Below are 16,283 nucleotides of genomic sequence, written 5' to 3'. Positions count from 1 at the left end.
TGTCAGAAGAATACCCGGCAACAATATATTACATATGAAAAGTGATGATGTAGAATTTTCCCAGGTTCCAGTGTGAAAGAAAAACATAGAATTTATTAATGAACGGTATTTTATGTAAAAAAATAATCATGCAAGTAAAGATTGTTTTTTTCTTGTGTGTGTGTTTGTGTGTTTGTGTGTGTGTTTGTGTGCGTGTTTGTGTGTTTGTTGTGTCTGCGTGTTTGTTGTGTTTGTTGTGTTTGTGTGTGTTTGTGTATGTGTTTTTGTGTGTGTATGTGTGTGTTTGTGTATGTGTGTATGTGTGTGTGATGGAAAATAATCGACTGATTTTAGGATATGAGACGCGATACCTGTTAAGTGTAAGGTAATTAGAATAGAACAGGAATAGGATCCTGGTCAGTCAGTACAGGCCAATAGAGTCAACACACGATGTAAAATATGTTCCCAATTTATAAGGAGCAAATTTTACTTCATAAATACATATGCTTTATCTTAAACCTAAGAAAGCCTAGGTAAAAAAATAAAATAAAGGAATTAGAAAATGAACCCGTGAGAGACTATGATGTAACAAATGTATCTAATGCAGTTTGATATGATATCAAGTATATAAGTTATCTAGTCATGAAATATTTTTGAATGTAATGATATTTAATGTAACAGTAGGATAATGTTTTAAGTCGAGATGTAACGTATCAATTCTATTGATATGTGAACGGTGTGTTGTCCATATTTCTTAGAAATAGAACAGAAACAAACCTACTATTCGAACATTCTGTGTATTTTTCTGAATGATATTGCTCCGTTTGATACTTTAAGTTTATCAATAATTTTTGAATTATAGCAATAATTCATAATCTCCTTCTCTCTCTATCTCTCTCTCTATATATATCTATATATATATATCTATATATATATACATATATATACATGTATACATACATGTATATATATGTATATATATATATATCAAATACTTTTGCATGCATAATCCGATCCCGCATTTTGCTAATTCCTACCCTCTGATGAGAAGGAAAGTATTTCTTCGAAACTCCGTGGATTAAGGACTATTCACTTATCTAGTGTTTGCTTTTCAGATTAAATATGTTTTTAACCCATTTCAAAGTGTTTTTTAATATGTTTTATTAACTGTTTGCTCGGATATATATATATATATATATACATATATATATATATATATATATATATATATATATATCGCGGGGTCACCATTTACGCTGAATGTCAGAAGAATGCCGGCAACAATATATTACATATGAAAAGTGATGATGTCGAATTTTCCCAGGTTCTGCTAGTGTGCAAAAAAACATAGAATTTATTAATGAATGATATTTTATGTAAAAAAAGAATCATGCAAATAAAGATTGTTTTTTTCTTGTGTGTGTGTTTGTGTGTGTGTTTTTGTGTGTTTGTGTGTGTGTGTTTGTGTGTTTGTTTGTGTGTGTTTGTGTGTGTGTGTGTTTGTGTGTATGTATGTGTTTTATGTATGGGTGTGTGTGTGTGTGTGTTTGTGTGTGTATTTTGTGTGTTTTTGTGTTTGTGTGTGTTTGTGTGTGTTTGTATTTTTATGTGTTTATATATATATATATATATATATATATATATATATATAGTTATATATATACCTACATCACGTTATTTACTTTTATTTTTTTTTATTACATTTTCACTCCAAACAAGACACAGTGCCACTTTGATATAGGGGGCTACTACCAGGGATATACGTTGTATGAATACTAGGGAGTTGAACAGTAAAATTTAAAGAACGTTTGTTCTATTTTACAGTATGAAATTTTATATATGAAGACGTTTGCCCTTTTATATAGAAAACCTCAGAGAATATTCTGAGATAGATTTTATTGTCATGTCCGTTATGCAAATAGTAATGAACTCTCTTACTTTTTCTGGAAACCGACCGAATATATCCCTCGAGGTTATGCACAACTAATGCAAATTTAGCTGTCAGACTTATGTATAATATATATATATATATATATATATATATATATATATATATATATATATATATATATATATATATATACGTATAACAATGTCATGCATATTTTCCCCCTTATTTTCAATTAGATAGTGCTTGAACTAAATACCCACTTGTGTCTTTCTTTCTGGACTCTTACTGGTCCACAACATTATTAATTTTTACCATATACTAACAGCATTTGAAAGTCCGGAGTAAACTTAAGCAGCAGAGTAAAATTGTACCATGATTGTTGATGTTGTTGGGAATTGGATCAGTTCATCTATTTTAAAAGTAGGATCACAAGAAGCTGTTTACGTTGAACCTGAAAACGAGCATGCTATATTACACTGGGAGGCACGTACGCGTTGTGATCAACAAACGAACAGTTCTAAGATATTCTACTAGAATTGCCGTTCAGATTAACGCACAGATCGAGACTAAAAGAAACTACTGATATTAGTGATGACGTTTAGCGTGAATGTCAAAAAAAGATGCCATAAAGTGAAGCTATTACCATGGAAATAACGATGAAGGAGATATAAGTTACCAATGAAAAAGAGATAGCACACAAAAAGAATAAATTGTTGAAAGGATGTTGCGTTGTCTATATCATAAAGGAGATCGTGTGTTATCGTCTAGTGGTCCAGTCTATTAAATGATATGTTCATATGCCCTTGTGTTTGTGTGTGTAGTACATGTTTTGTTCAATATACCTTTTGCGTCTTAGATGTTGGTCTATCTGGAGCATCTCGTGTCTTGCAGGTGAGACTGTACCTTTTTTGGACGAAGGTTCATTCACTCCAACAGGAGACAACGGTGAAGCCGTCCGTCCTCTTCTAAGTTTATACCAAATCTCCACGAGACAGCTAACCTGATCACGTGACTCACACGCAATCCGATCAGCTGATCCCGGTCAACGTATATCAATCTAATTTATACACACCCCTCCCCCTCCCCTCTCTCTGTCTTTCTCTCTCTTGATCCATTCTCTTACATTCCGTTTATGCTTATTTTCCAAAAATGTACTCATTTTTAAATTCTAGTACATGATTTTATATATCTACACAGCCACACGTTTAAGAAAGATCCGGCTAAAAACTCCTTTATTCAGCCCTTTCCAACTTACTTCTCAATTATTATTTATTTTATTTATCTGATCTTCTTGGCATTACTTTTTGTGTGTAGGTATTCCTCCCCTGATCCACGTCAGCTGCCTGATGCAGCCACCCTTATGCTGTTAGCTAGAGGTCTCACTTAACCTCTTTTCGTCTCAAAATGCTCTGCTCATATCCTCTGCCCGGTTGTTCTATTAAGTATGGCTTTGGTTTCATTTTGTAACTATCTTATATTTTCCGGGACATCTCAAAGCTCATAATTAATCTTCGTGGTTGGCTTCCAAATTTAAAGATATACCTTTCATCCGCTGATTCACTTAGATTTCCTTGCTCGGACTCTTGGAATTTTGATGAAGATTTTAGAGAATATAACCCTTCACTAATTAAGCCCTTTGCACCGAAATTCCTATTTGCGCACTAAAATCTATCTAATGGTCCCATTTTTGTGATTTTTCTTTTCTCTCATCAGAGCTTCCAAGATCCAGCAGAGATATCCCATATTCATGCGTCTATAAAAATATAAGGTATATCTTCCTAAGTACTTACGGTATATTTTACCTTTCTCTCACTTCATTATGCTATATGTGATTACCCTTTGGACTCTCATAGCCCTTTTTTTCATACGGATTCTCGTATCTTTCTAATGCCTGAATTTTTAATTTATTGTGCCGAGACTTATCCTCGCCTCGAAACCATTACATGCGGCATACTTTAAAAAGCAAACAATATCGCAGGTTCCCATCAGTATTTTTCTCATTAGGGGCATTTCTAGTGATTATCATCTCCCTAACAAGTCACTCTTCTTGCGAAAAATGTTATGAGCACCATAAAAAAACAAAAAAACAATTGTCAAAAAAAGAAAATGCATTTCTTTCGGCTTATAACACCTGAAAACTCTCAAAATACCCGTAAACGTAATATATCTTGGTCCCTCTCTAAAATTCTAACTCATTTATAAGCCAACGATTCTTTATACATATCATCTTATTTTCCCTAAATCATTTCAATTCTAATTTATATACCTAATAATGACTACGTATCCGGAGAAAAATCCCACGAAAAAACGACACAAAAATATTCTACAACAATTTCGAAAATTAGAATAAATATCGACTAAACTTTTGACTCTTCCAAAATTTAAGAACTACTTGACCCCTTATTCAACCCAGTAGTGTGTCTTTTTTTCTTACACCGCTTAAATCTTTTTTCTCTTATTCCCAATTTTATTATTATTATTATCATTATTATTATTATTATTATTACTATTATTATTATTATTATTATTATTATTATTACTATCATTATTACTTAATTAACAACATGTAGTTACTTTTTATATTTTTCATTATTTCAATAAACCCCACAAGGCAAAGATTCACTCCTCCTCCATTCTGCGAGAAAGACAATGCATGTCAAGAACAAGAAAATCCCGCACAATACCGATTCGAGAAAACATCAATTATATAAAAATTTTTTTAAAAAATCTTAAAAGCATTCACAAAGTCTCATCTCACCAATAGTAAAACTCTGAATAATAAAACACAGTTTCGTGGAAACCCAATTTTGTCCACGTCATCAATTCTTAGGTCGGCTACATCACCTTTACCACCTCACAGAATATCAAAAATAAAAAAATCACAGTCGTTTACAAAAATAAATAGACATTTACAATTAAAATACATAGTCGTTTCCAAAAACAAAAAAAACGACTCATTTATAAACTTCCAGACTATCCTTCACAAAACAAAAGTTCAAATCAATGGAAACTAAAATTGCTCACGTCACCCAACACTGGGGTTTACTGAAAAAGAAAAAAATATCACCTTTTACTTCTCCGAGTGATTTTATTATGGCCTCTTCTGACATTTACTCTTCTGCCACTTACGCCACGTCAGGGGAATTCTATTTGATCTCCCATGCCGGACAGAAATACATTTCGTTTTGCTATATTGGATAAAAACGTTTTTTTCCAGGTCGGTAACCGCAACTGCCTTTTAATGCATATAGCTCTGCGAAAAATATCGGGATCCCACACATGAATTTTTTCTCATGTTGATCCTACTCGAAATCACGGAATCCCATCACCCAAAAGCAACACTTGTGTTTTTTTCTTTCTTTTTTCTTCATCTAAAAAACATACATTTTAACATTTCATAAAACAGTTTACACGATTTACATACAATGAATAACATTTTTCCACGCCAAGCAAAAAATACCAAGAAAAAAACGTACAATTAGAGAAAAAATGCACATTAGCAGAAACTGTCCCTTGTTTCTTCACAAAAAGACACCGAGTTTTACAGTCTTAAATTGCAACATTTTAAATGTATAAAATTGTGTAACTTCTAACTCATAACAAATATTTTTGATTGACGTATTTTCCCTCTGGTAATGTGAAGGGTCATTAACTGTAACTAAATTCCTATGTTCTATTTATTCTTTTTCTTTTCTTTTTCTTTCTGTTTTACACGTTGGCTGTATATTCAAAATCATCAATTTATTATCAGTATGTCGATCGATATATCTGTTTTTTCAATTTCTTCTGTTTATTTTTCTACACCGTAACGTTAATATTTTTTCTTTCTGTGTTTTCAATTTTCATATTCAAAATCAACAATTCGTTATCTGTATGTCGATCGAGCTATCTGTTTTTTCTCTTATTTCTTCTTAATTTAGGATATAAATCTATCTATACATAATTTTAATCCGTCTATTTTTCTTCTTTTTCTTCGTTGAGTCTATATGTTTTACACCATGCTTCAATGAATGGACCCCACGTTGTTTTTTTCCTTTAATTTTCTTTATATTTTCATCTTTTATGTCCAGTGTACAATATTTGTTTCTGCTGTGTCTATATTTTTTATGGTACCCTACAGGTTCAATTTTTTTCCACACTGTTGCATGAGTGCCCTGGTTCCCGAGCGCCAAATTGAGCGTTTGTGGCGTTGTCTATATCATAAAGGAGACGAATCATGAAGGAGATCGTGTGTTATCATCTAGTCGGAGTTAATGTCGTGTGATCGTCTAGTGGTCCAGTCTATTAAATGATATGTTCATGTGCCGTTGTGTGTGTGTAGTAAATGTATTTTTCAACATAACCTCTGCGTCCTAGAGGTGGGTCCATCTGGAACATCTCGTGTCTTGGAGGTGAGACGGTATCTTTCTTGGACGAACGTTCATTCACTCCAACAGGATGAATTTGTTTTATAGTTTTTATTTCACTTTCCAAATGTGTCGCAGAAGATGCAAAGTGAATCTCTGGCTTGCATGGTTCTCTTGGTCTCGTTTCTACACACGTCAGCGATACCCCCAGTGAAGAGGAGGAGACAACGGTGAAGCCTTCCGTCCTCTTCTAAGTCTACACCACATCTCTACGATTCCGCTAACCTGATCACGGTACTCACACGCAATCCGATCAGCTGATCATGACTTCCGGTCAACGTGTCTCAATCTAATTTACACATCTCCCCCCTCTCTCTTGACCCATTCTCTAACAAGGACATTTACAGCTAATCTGTAGGTAGAAATCTTGTGAAGTAGACGTTTATGCCATTCCTTATAAAAAGCTATTGATATATAGAAAAGTTGCTCTAGCAAAGAAGCCCCCGTAGAGATTGGCTAATAATGTTTGATCTTTCAATAAGCACATCAGCTGTAGATCTAGCAGTACGGAATCCATAATGCTTGTTACAAAGTTGTTTTTGCTGAAGTTGTTTACTACTTTTCTTACCATCAAAATTGTATTGATCTACAGATTTTTTAATGCTTGGTGTAATGCCGAAATTTTCAAAGAAATGTGGAAACAGTTCTCCTCAAGAGAACGTTTAAGCAACTTTGCAAGAATCGATTATTATTATAAGTATGGCAATTAGCTTCATTTTAATGTTACTCTCACAAAGTTCTTGTCGATATAATATCCAACCATCTTCGATAAAGTTTTATCCAAATTAAGAATCTGTACGGAATTTCGAAGTAGGGTTTTTGCTTAATCATAAGGGAATACATTTCACCTGTTCATCTAGCTATTAGCAGATAGGAGTATGAAGCAATTTGTAACTATAGACGTAGAATGCACTGTATTTGTACAGAACCTTTAACCTCCTAGGAAAAAGTAACATATCCTCGTCGAGATAACAAAACTTCGAGTAAAAATCCTGTAGGATTCCTAAGTTTAATAAAAAATTTACTAAGTTTGCAAGGATGTATCTCGAGAAAGTCATTGGTTACAAAATTTTGTTCGGATGAAATCGATAATACGAATTTAGTACTCATAATACAAAAAATATAAAATAACATAATTTACACTGGAAACCATTATGTATGTAAACTAGGTTGGTGTTCCAATCGCTGATTTTCCGCTCTCTTTGACATAATACTTCCAAGATTCTCTTACCTTGCAGTGTATATCAAATACCAATCTCTACGCCATTGCCGCAATGTGGCATTCATGCGTTTACTTTTCATAACGCGCCTTAGTGGATTCATGCAATTTCAATTTCTCAATGTAAATGCCCCTGGTTAACCAGACTAGTATTAGAGTCTAAACGTTAAGTTGTAAAGATCCTCAGGTTTCAGAAAGATTTCTTCATTAATATCTTCTTAACTAGGAACAATTATCTTTGTAATTCCGCCCTTGCTCATTATTGGTTTGAGTATATCAGAAATATAAATGAAATTTTAACAACTATATTGTTATACTTCTGATGCCCTGCCAATAAATCCAGGTCTTAATCATAATAGATATTTATGTCCAAGTAGCAATATTGTTTGTTTATGACTGAACAAAATTAAAACATAAATATTAGATGCACCAAACTGAAAACGCCCATGTTTTCACTCGGTATGTTATACTATTAATTCGGTGTCTTTTATATCATTTCTAACTCACATCGTAGTCGTTGTCATAGTTACAAGAGACATGATAATTTCTTTGTTAAAAGATCAAGAATCACTTCAATAAGATGCTGACCTCTCTTAATTCTGAATAACACTACTTTTATTTTCTTTGTTTAATTTTATACTTTGATACGTTGCTCTTTTTCCGGCTTTGAAATCTGATATCCAGACAAAGATGGCGATCCATTAGCAAGTGACGGCGGGTGGGCAGCTAAAAATGTTACGTGTATCCGTTTCTCTTCGATTTTTATTTTGCTTCAAGACGAACAGAACGGTGTTGTTTAGATGCCAATTTATTAACGCGAAAACGGTAAAATAAAGAAAATGAAATAAGAGTGCCATAGCGAATTCGATATTTATGAATAGCGATAGAGAAGAAAGCGGTTGACTGTTAGCTCCTATGATACAAGCTGTCTACTAATAATAAAACAAAGATTATGACAAATATACATTATACACAAAGAGATAATTGACTCACAGAAATAGATCATTCGAAAAGAGCTAAACCGGTTATACGACCAGATATAGTAATACGGAACTAAACAAGAAGTAAGAAGTGAAAATGAATTTGATAACTGAATTGTTTGAAACACGAAAGGCGAGAAGCTACCCGTCACTGTGCGCTGCTGTTTGTCTCTATTGTCTCACTGATGTTTGAATATGATCCCAGTAACAGTAACATTTAAAATCAATGTTATTGCTAAATATACACATACATACATACATACATACATACATACCGATCTACTTATCTATCTATCAATCTATCTATCTATCTATCTATCTATCTCTGTATATATATATATATATATATATATATATATATATATATATATATATATATATATATAAATCCTAATTCGTGCTCACTCATTATTTCAATATAAAGATCTTGGAGACTGCTCACGTTCGGTTAAGAAGGCCTTCCCTCTGTAAGCAGAAGGAATTCATCTTGGGTTTGAGCGTAATTAGTCTCTAGGACCTTCGAGTAATATACCGTTGCTGTATTTCAATGGATTCCCCCCAATCATTTTCTTCATACATAACGTAATGAAACAATATTTTTATTTGTACATATATTCGATTCCAATTCGTGTTTTCTTCTTCTCTCAAATATCTCGACACAGCTTGGAGAAAGCGAGGGCTAAATCGTCAGCTGACTCACCCATTTTTGAAATTATTTTCTCTCAGTCCCGTTAACTTTATTTTAAACGTTGATTTTATTTTAAACGTTGACTTTATTTTAAACGTTTTAATCATGAATTTTCGTCTTCCTTTCAAGATTGCATTATATAAATTTTGTACCCCTCAAATATGATACATATATATATATATATATATATATATGTATATATAAATTGAATATATACATATACATGTACTTTCGATAACAATATATATATATATATATATATATATATATAACTACTTCATTTACTCACACAAATTTAATATACGAAAGTATAGATTTATGCGTAAACTTTAAGTATTTACTTAAAAAGTGCTCAATACGTAGGTAGAGCTAGTTAGTAATTTATAAAATATATATGGCGATTAAGCTACACTGAATATTCTGCGTTTCATCCACTGTAGGATTCATCTGACGAATCTTACAGTGGATGAAACGCAGCATATTCAGTGTAACTTAATCGCCATATATATTTTATAAATTACTATATATATATATATATATATATATATATATATATATATATATATATATATATATATATATACATATATATAAGACCAAGAGCGGAGGCCCGCTTAGAATATAAAAAAGTAACAATAAAAATATTAAATAGAAAAATAACATCGTTTTTCATGCTTCAAAAACCCTCATAACATTTGCGTGTGTGTATATATATATATATATATATATATATATATATATATATATATATATATATATATATATATATATATATATACATTCTTCAGAAGAAAGTTATCCAACAAATAAACTGGTATTGAAACCTGAGATAATAGGGCTTCCAAAATATCATTGGCAGTAATATTCTATAAGAACAGTCATATCTAAATAAAAATAGCTCAATATACAAGATAGAGCAAATAAATCAAATTTTAGTAATTAAATGAATTTAAAATTTATGACGTGAAATAGTTAAATTTCAAATAAAAAATGTTTTTTTATTATAGGTAAGAACAAGAATACATTTGAAATATTATATCTACTTATCCTATAGGATTTCTATGGCTACCATCTCTTCGGAGGAGAAACAATTAGCAAATAATTATAAATAATTATAATGATTTACACATTATTTGCTAAAATCAGTAAGATATAGCAAATCACAATTTAAAGTTTTGTTAAAGTATTTAAATATCATAGAGTAAGGGAAGTTAATGAAAAGGTTATTAAATTTCATATCCAAATTCCATAGTAAAATCCGAAGTGAATTTTGCTGATTTGACATTTAACCATTTTTAAATATATCGAATTAATATTATATATATATATATATATATATATATATATATATATATATATATATGGGGGGTGTACGTATTTGTGTGTGTTATGAATATATATGGTAATAAAGTTACATAGAATATTCCGCGTTTCATTCTCGTGAGAATTAATTAGCCTGACGAATTCTTCCGGGAATGAAACACGGAATTTCTGTGTAGCTTGGTGGCTATATATATTTTTATAACTTACTTCCTCGCTCTACCTATGTATCGAGCACTGTTGAAGTAAATACTGAAAAATGTACGCATAAAATTACATGTTCGTATATTAATTTAAATAATTAAATGAAGTAATCATATATATATATATATATATATATATATATATACATATATATATATATATATGTGTGTGTGTGTGTGTATGTGTGTGTGTGTGTGTGAGTGAGAGAGAAAGACAGAGAGAGATAACTGTATGTGTGTGCCCGTGCGTGTGTGTATGTCAGTAACAAGTCAGCAAGTAAAATGTCGCCTTTCTACTCCACGGACGAAACACATTTAATTGGTTAATGTAATCGAGAAAGCAAACCAGACTAAAATAAATTCGTAACCAAAATCTCCATTCTAACTAACAATCAACGTTGGAGTTTACAATTTTTCTCTTTGTAATCAGAAATGATACTAATAATGTACGAAGTCATTCGCAAAGTCTCGCCTGATATTGTTTAACACAAAATAATTAGAGAACTACAACGAGAGAAGAAGCACGATTAAAACAAGCACTTCTTTGTGATCAAGAATAAATTTTCCATACAGACATAACCATTTTCAATAAACTTCTCATAGCGATGCATGTGTACATGCGTCCGAAGCGGAGTTTGTGCTCCAGTGGTAATTTTCTACATAGTCACCATTATTCTCAATAATATTTCTAGGAACTCTAACTGCACATCTCTGCTTTTGACGGAGTTTATACACACACACACACACACGCACACACACACACACACATATATATGCATGTATCAGCATCAATATATATATATATATATGTATATATATGGAAAACATATATATATATATATAACCGCACTGATGAGCTGTGAAACAGCGAAACAGTACTGTGTGTGAATGTATATATATATATATATATATATATATATATATATATATATATATATTTAACACTGTAAGGTTTGTATTGATAGGGAAAAATAGCTGGTGTATTTATATAGTAGTATTTACTAATAAATAACAGTTTTATTTATATAAAATAACTGTGGCCATGCATTCGAAAATTAATTGCAAGATTTACGGCATCATATAGTGAAACGAAAAAGAATTAGTATACGTTAGTGACACGTGACTTCATTTAAAACATTTTTCACAAAAACTTGAAGGTTTAAATTAAAATAACCAACGTCCAACGTTGATTAATGAAACTCAAATTTGTAAATATGGAATTTTATTGCATGTGCATTAAATAGTTAACACTTCAGATTTTTAAGATTTGCATTTCTTGTTAGACGTTTAAAACGTTTATTAAAAAAACCTTTTTCTTAATGACATGTTTTGTCTGTGCATATTATTCTCAAAACTTGTTTTATATAACCATGTAACTTATAATACTTACTGAAAAATGTCCCAAAACATAACAAATCCATTATCGTCACCAGAGATCAGAATTCCTCGACGGTGGACGTTTTCAGCAATCGTCTTTGACATACTTAAGAATGGATGCTCGTGTTCCTCGGTGAATATTCGAAGTTGTAACGTCTCAATTCTGTCAAAATATGTATATTTATATTAGTGAAGAAGAAATAACCTAATTTATAAAGCTTACAATGTCTATGTGTAGGTTTCTTTTCATTTCTTCAAAAGATATATCCGCCAAGATTCAAGTTCGCAGAGCAGCACAAAACGAATCAAATTACTGCATTTTTTGCAGACTTTTGTATTGTGAGGTTTTAGTCAATAAAACTGGCTGCCAATACGCCAAAACTATAAGAAATTGAACTTTGAAGGCGTAAGTCGAATAAATGCAAATACATACATGGCACGTTGATTTCAGTTCATTTGTCTGGCAATAGCTCAAAGGGTTACTAGTCAGATTTGGGCGATAAATATTTGGGTTTCGATTATAGTTAATTGCACGCAAGGCATATGCTTTTTACTTTTGAAATCTCTCGTACGTATAACTACAATATATAAACATAATATGGTATATAATACTTTCTAAAGAAATATAAGATCCGCATGAATTAAAATATCATATTAAAGCGCATTTTACAACTGCGCGGTGTGCTTTTATATATATTTATATATTAATAACAAAATCGCATTTGTTGACTTATAGGCCAACAAATGCGATTTTTCTTCTAGTGAATAAACGTAATGTTTATTTAAATACAAATTTTTGGTTTGCAAAGAAACCATCTTTAAATAAAAATACATTAAAATGTTTTTGTTTTCTTCTTCTTCTTCATCGTTCTGTCTTAGTTTAGATGTAATGAGAATTTTAGTTTTTTTATGTAAATCTTCCCTGCAACCTCTCTTCCACAGAAGAGAAGTTGCGAGCCTGTCTGTTTTTACCGTTATTTCTATGGCAAGTTCTCGGCTGAGCTCCAATCTTTGGTCCCCCTCGCCAATCTTTTACGAAAAACTGCCGTCTAGCTGAAGCCACTGTCAAAAATTTTCCCCACTCCACTCTCTATCTGTGCCTAAATTAACACTTAGATTCCATGAACACAGCTTCTTAATTAGAACAGCACGCCAGTGGAACTCTGTTCCGTCTGCCTGCTTCCTACCTGACTACAACTTGGATGTCTTCAAATCCAACGTAAACAAATTCCTGATGAACCGCTCCCTTGAGTAGACACTTTATGAAATCTCAACACTAACGTACAACGTACTGTACATGCAATAACACTTATCCCTGAGTGGTTTCCGGGCCCTGTATAAGTGGTGACCTCTTTGTAAAAATAATATAGTCTTGCGAAGGTTTTAAGTCATATGATTCGCCTCGTCGTGAGTATTTGAAAGTTAAAATGTTTTAAATGCAAAAAATACCTACAGAATGGGATTTTTTACAAGTAAATAAACATATTGTTTATTTAAATATAAATTCCGGTTTGCAAAGAAACCTAATATATATATATATATATATATATATATATATATATATATATATATATATATATATATACTCTTAAATAGCTGAATGTACACATACTTAGTGTAAAATACATTAGAAAATACCCAATGCATGAATTGACACAGCATTTCTATCCTCATGAACTCTTAAAAAATTGATATTAAATCGAATCTTCCATCTTCATTTTTGTAACGTAGTACATAGCTACACGCACGTTAGTATATAGGCCCCGACATATTGTAGACTAAATCGCAAAGAAACATAAGACGAGTAATAACTCAACATTTTTTGTTTGTAACAACGAAATTTATTTCCAGGTACTTTCCCTAATAAACCGTGATGGTCCTCCTCCTTTTTAACTGTTCTCTTGAACATTATTTATGTTTCTACCGTGACCCCTCTTCATTTTATAGTAATTTTCTTTTACTTACCGTGACGTCATTTCGCGCATGGCTTCTTATTTACCTATAACCGCCATGCGTCCGTCCTCAATTTCTTAATATTCTGAAGAAATTCTTTACAAGAAGTTAATACTTGCTCCGATGTAAATAAAACCAAGAAAAGAAAAACAGAAAACTTCCAAAGTCCACACACAAAAAAATGAATACATATAAAAATGTCTCAGTGCATATCCGTCAAGCCCTTTTATTTTGCTATTTTTTTCCTTTTCCATTAGAGATTCTTTCGTTTATTATGTTTTTCATTTAAAACGAAAAGGGATTCATCAATCTATTTATTGCAGAGTACTATCCTTATTTTTGTTTCTCGATATTCTGAACAACTATTTCTCTGGCCTTCGTAAGGTGGGAATCGTGAAACAAAAACTAAAAAAAGATGAAGATAATAGTCCGCAATAAATAAAAAATAAAAAATACTTATCTCAGTAAGAAATTCAAATTAAATAAGTATAGGGATTCCATTGTATTTTCTAAACAGTCGAAAATAACGTATTAATACGCTGAGAGGAATATAACTCAGTTAATTCTTCAATAGTGAAAATGTATTTTTTTAGAGATTGCATGAGTCCGTGCCGAAATATTTCAGCTTTGTTGTTCAAAAGTAATGTTTTAAATATTTGTAATATGTTACAAACCAAATCGAGGCAGGAACGAATTCACGTACCATTAGATTTGATGTTTCCTGGTATGTTTCGTCATAGGATTTTTTTCTTATGCATTGTTTTCTCATTTTCTTAAACGCCACTCAAATTTCTCTACCTATCATTTCAGCCATACTAATATTGTTCTCCCTGATAGATTTCCACACAGGCTGTCCGAATAGTTTTTTTTTAAACTTCCTATCCAAATTTCTCTGAATACTCTTATACACTTTAGCCCATATATATACACACACTTTAACTAGCGCACACACAAAAGCACATACCAGGTGGAAAATAGTAAAAAGATATATCCAGGGGAAAACGAATGTAATTTTAAGGAAAGATACGAAAACAATGTTGCATCATTTAGCATTGAACTAGAGAAGGAACTAAATTGGAATAATGATAAGGATAGAAATAAGTATAGGACAAAACAAATACTAAAAATAAGAAGAGTAAGAAGACTTCATTAGAGGATTTGGTTTAGGTACTACGTAAACATAAAATAGAATTTGAATTTAAAAAGTCAATAGTAGATAAAGCTAGAAAATATAAATCTAGTAAATCAAAAAGATGTGATTTATGCTTAATGGAGTAATACCACATAGTGAATTCTAAAGAATAAATAAATTGTAAGATGGTCAACATCGTGAAGTTTGTAATATAGGCCTTTTTCATTTATTTATTATATATGTATGCATATATTTATGTATGTATTTATGTGTATATATATGCGTGTGTATGTGTGTACGTGTGTATGTATGTGTACGTGCGTGTGCCTGTGCGAGTGATGTTCTACTTTGGAATTATAATAACAAGCAAATAATACACAGAAAAAAAAAGTAATAAAAATATCGTGAATGGCATGAATATTTCACTGATTAAATACACTTCTTTATCCCTTTTTTTTCAAAAGCTTTCAAGAGTCAGACATGATATATTCTAAATATAAGGTTAATTGTGTTTCATGAGAAGCCTCACTGAAATCGGTAATAAAACCGAGTTAAGAGAGATAATTGTTCATTATAGCAAAAAAAAAAAAAAAGATCCAGAGAAATAAAAGTTTGACAAGAATCCCAACCATCGACGTAGAAAGAAATATTGAATGAAACCTAATAATAATGAAACGCATGTCTAATGAGTAATATATTTGAAGGCTTCACAAATCCAATTGATCGATCGATTGAAATGATAGTGCTAATATTAGAAGACGGGTTAAACTCTTCTGTGAATATAAATATAACTTTGAGATGCACAGATATACAAATAAACACACAAACATATATACGATTTGCACATGCATTTATATGTATGCGTATATATATGTGTGTGTGTGCGTGTGTGTATATATATATATATATATATATATATATATATATATATAAGAGCAAATAGGAAATAAAACATGTTAAAACATTTTGAAAAAGAGGAAAAACAGATTTAATCTGATAAGGAAACACTTAATAAGTGGATAGTTCTTAATCCGCGGAGTTTCGAGGAAATACTTTCATTCTCATCAGAGGGTAGGAATATTAGCAAAATGCTGGATCGAATTTTGCATAAAAAGTATTTGATGAAACTGCAAGT

The 16,283-nt window shown here is 31.4% G+C and overlaps 1 protein-coding gene across 1 annotated transcript in view; it reads right to left on the bottom strand.

The window, feature by feature from the left end:
* The window catches only part of LOC145286399 (uncharacterized), a 682,462-nt gene that overhangs the window by 57,333 nt on the left and 608,846 nt on the right, over positions 1–16,283 (bottom strand). Inside the window, exon 11 of the mRNA XM_080135324.1 lies at positions 12,077–12,226. Within this exon, the coding sequence (XP_079991450.1) occupies positions 12,077–12,226 (150 nt within the window). The remainder of the gene's footprint in view (positions 1–12,076; positions 12,227–16,283) is intronic.

Source organism: Euprymna scolopes, chromosome 10, assembly GCF_053919585.1.
Source record: "Euprymna scolopes isolate OS-2025 chromosome 10, ASM5391958v1, whole genome shotgun sequence".
NCBI classification, from domain to species: Eukaryota; Metazoa; Mollusca; class Cephalopoda; order Sepiida; family Sepiolidae; genus Euprymna; species Euprymna scolopes.
Note: the sequence above shows the minus strand (reverse complement) of the source record. Positions and strands in the feature narration are given on the sequence as shown.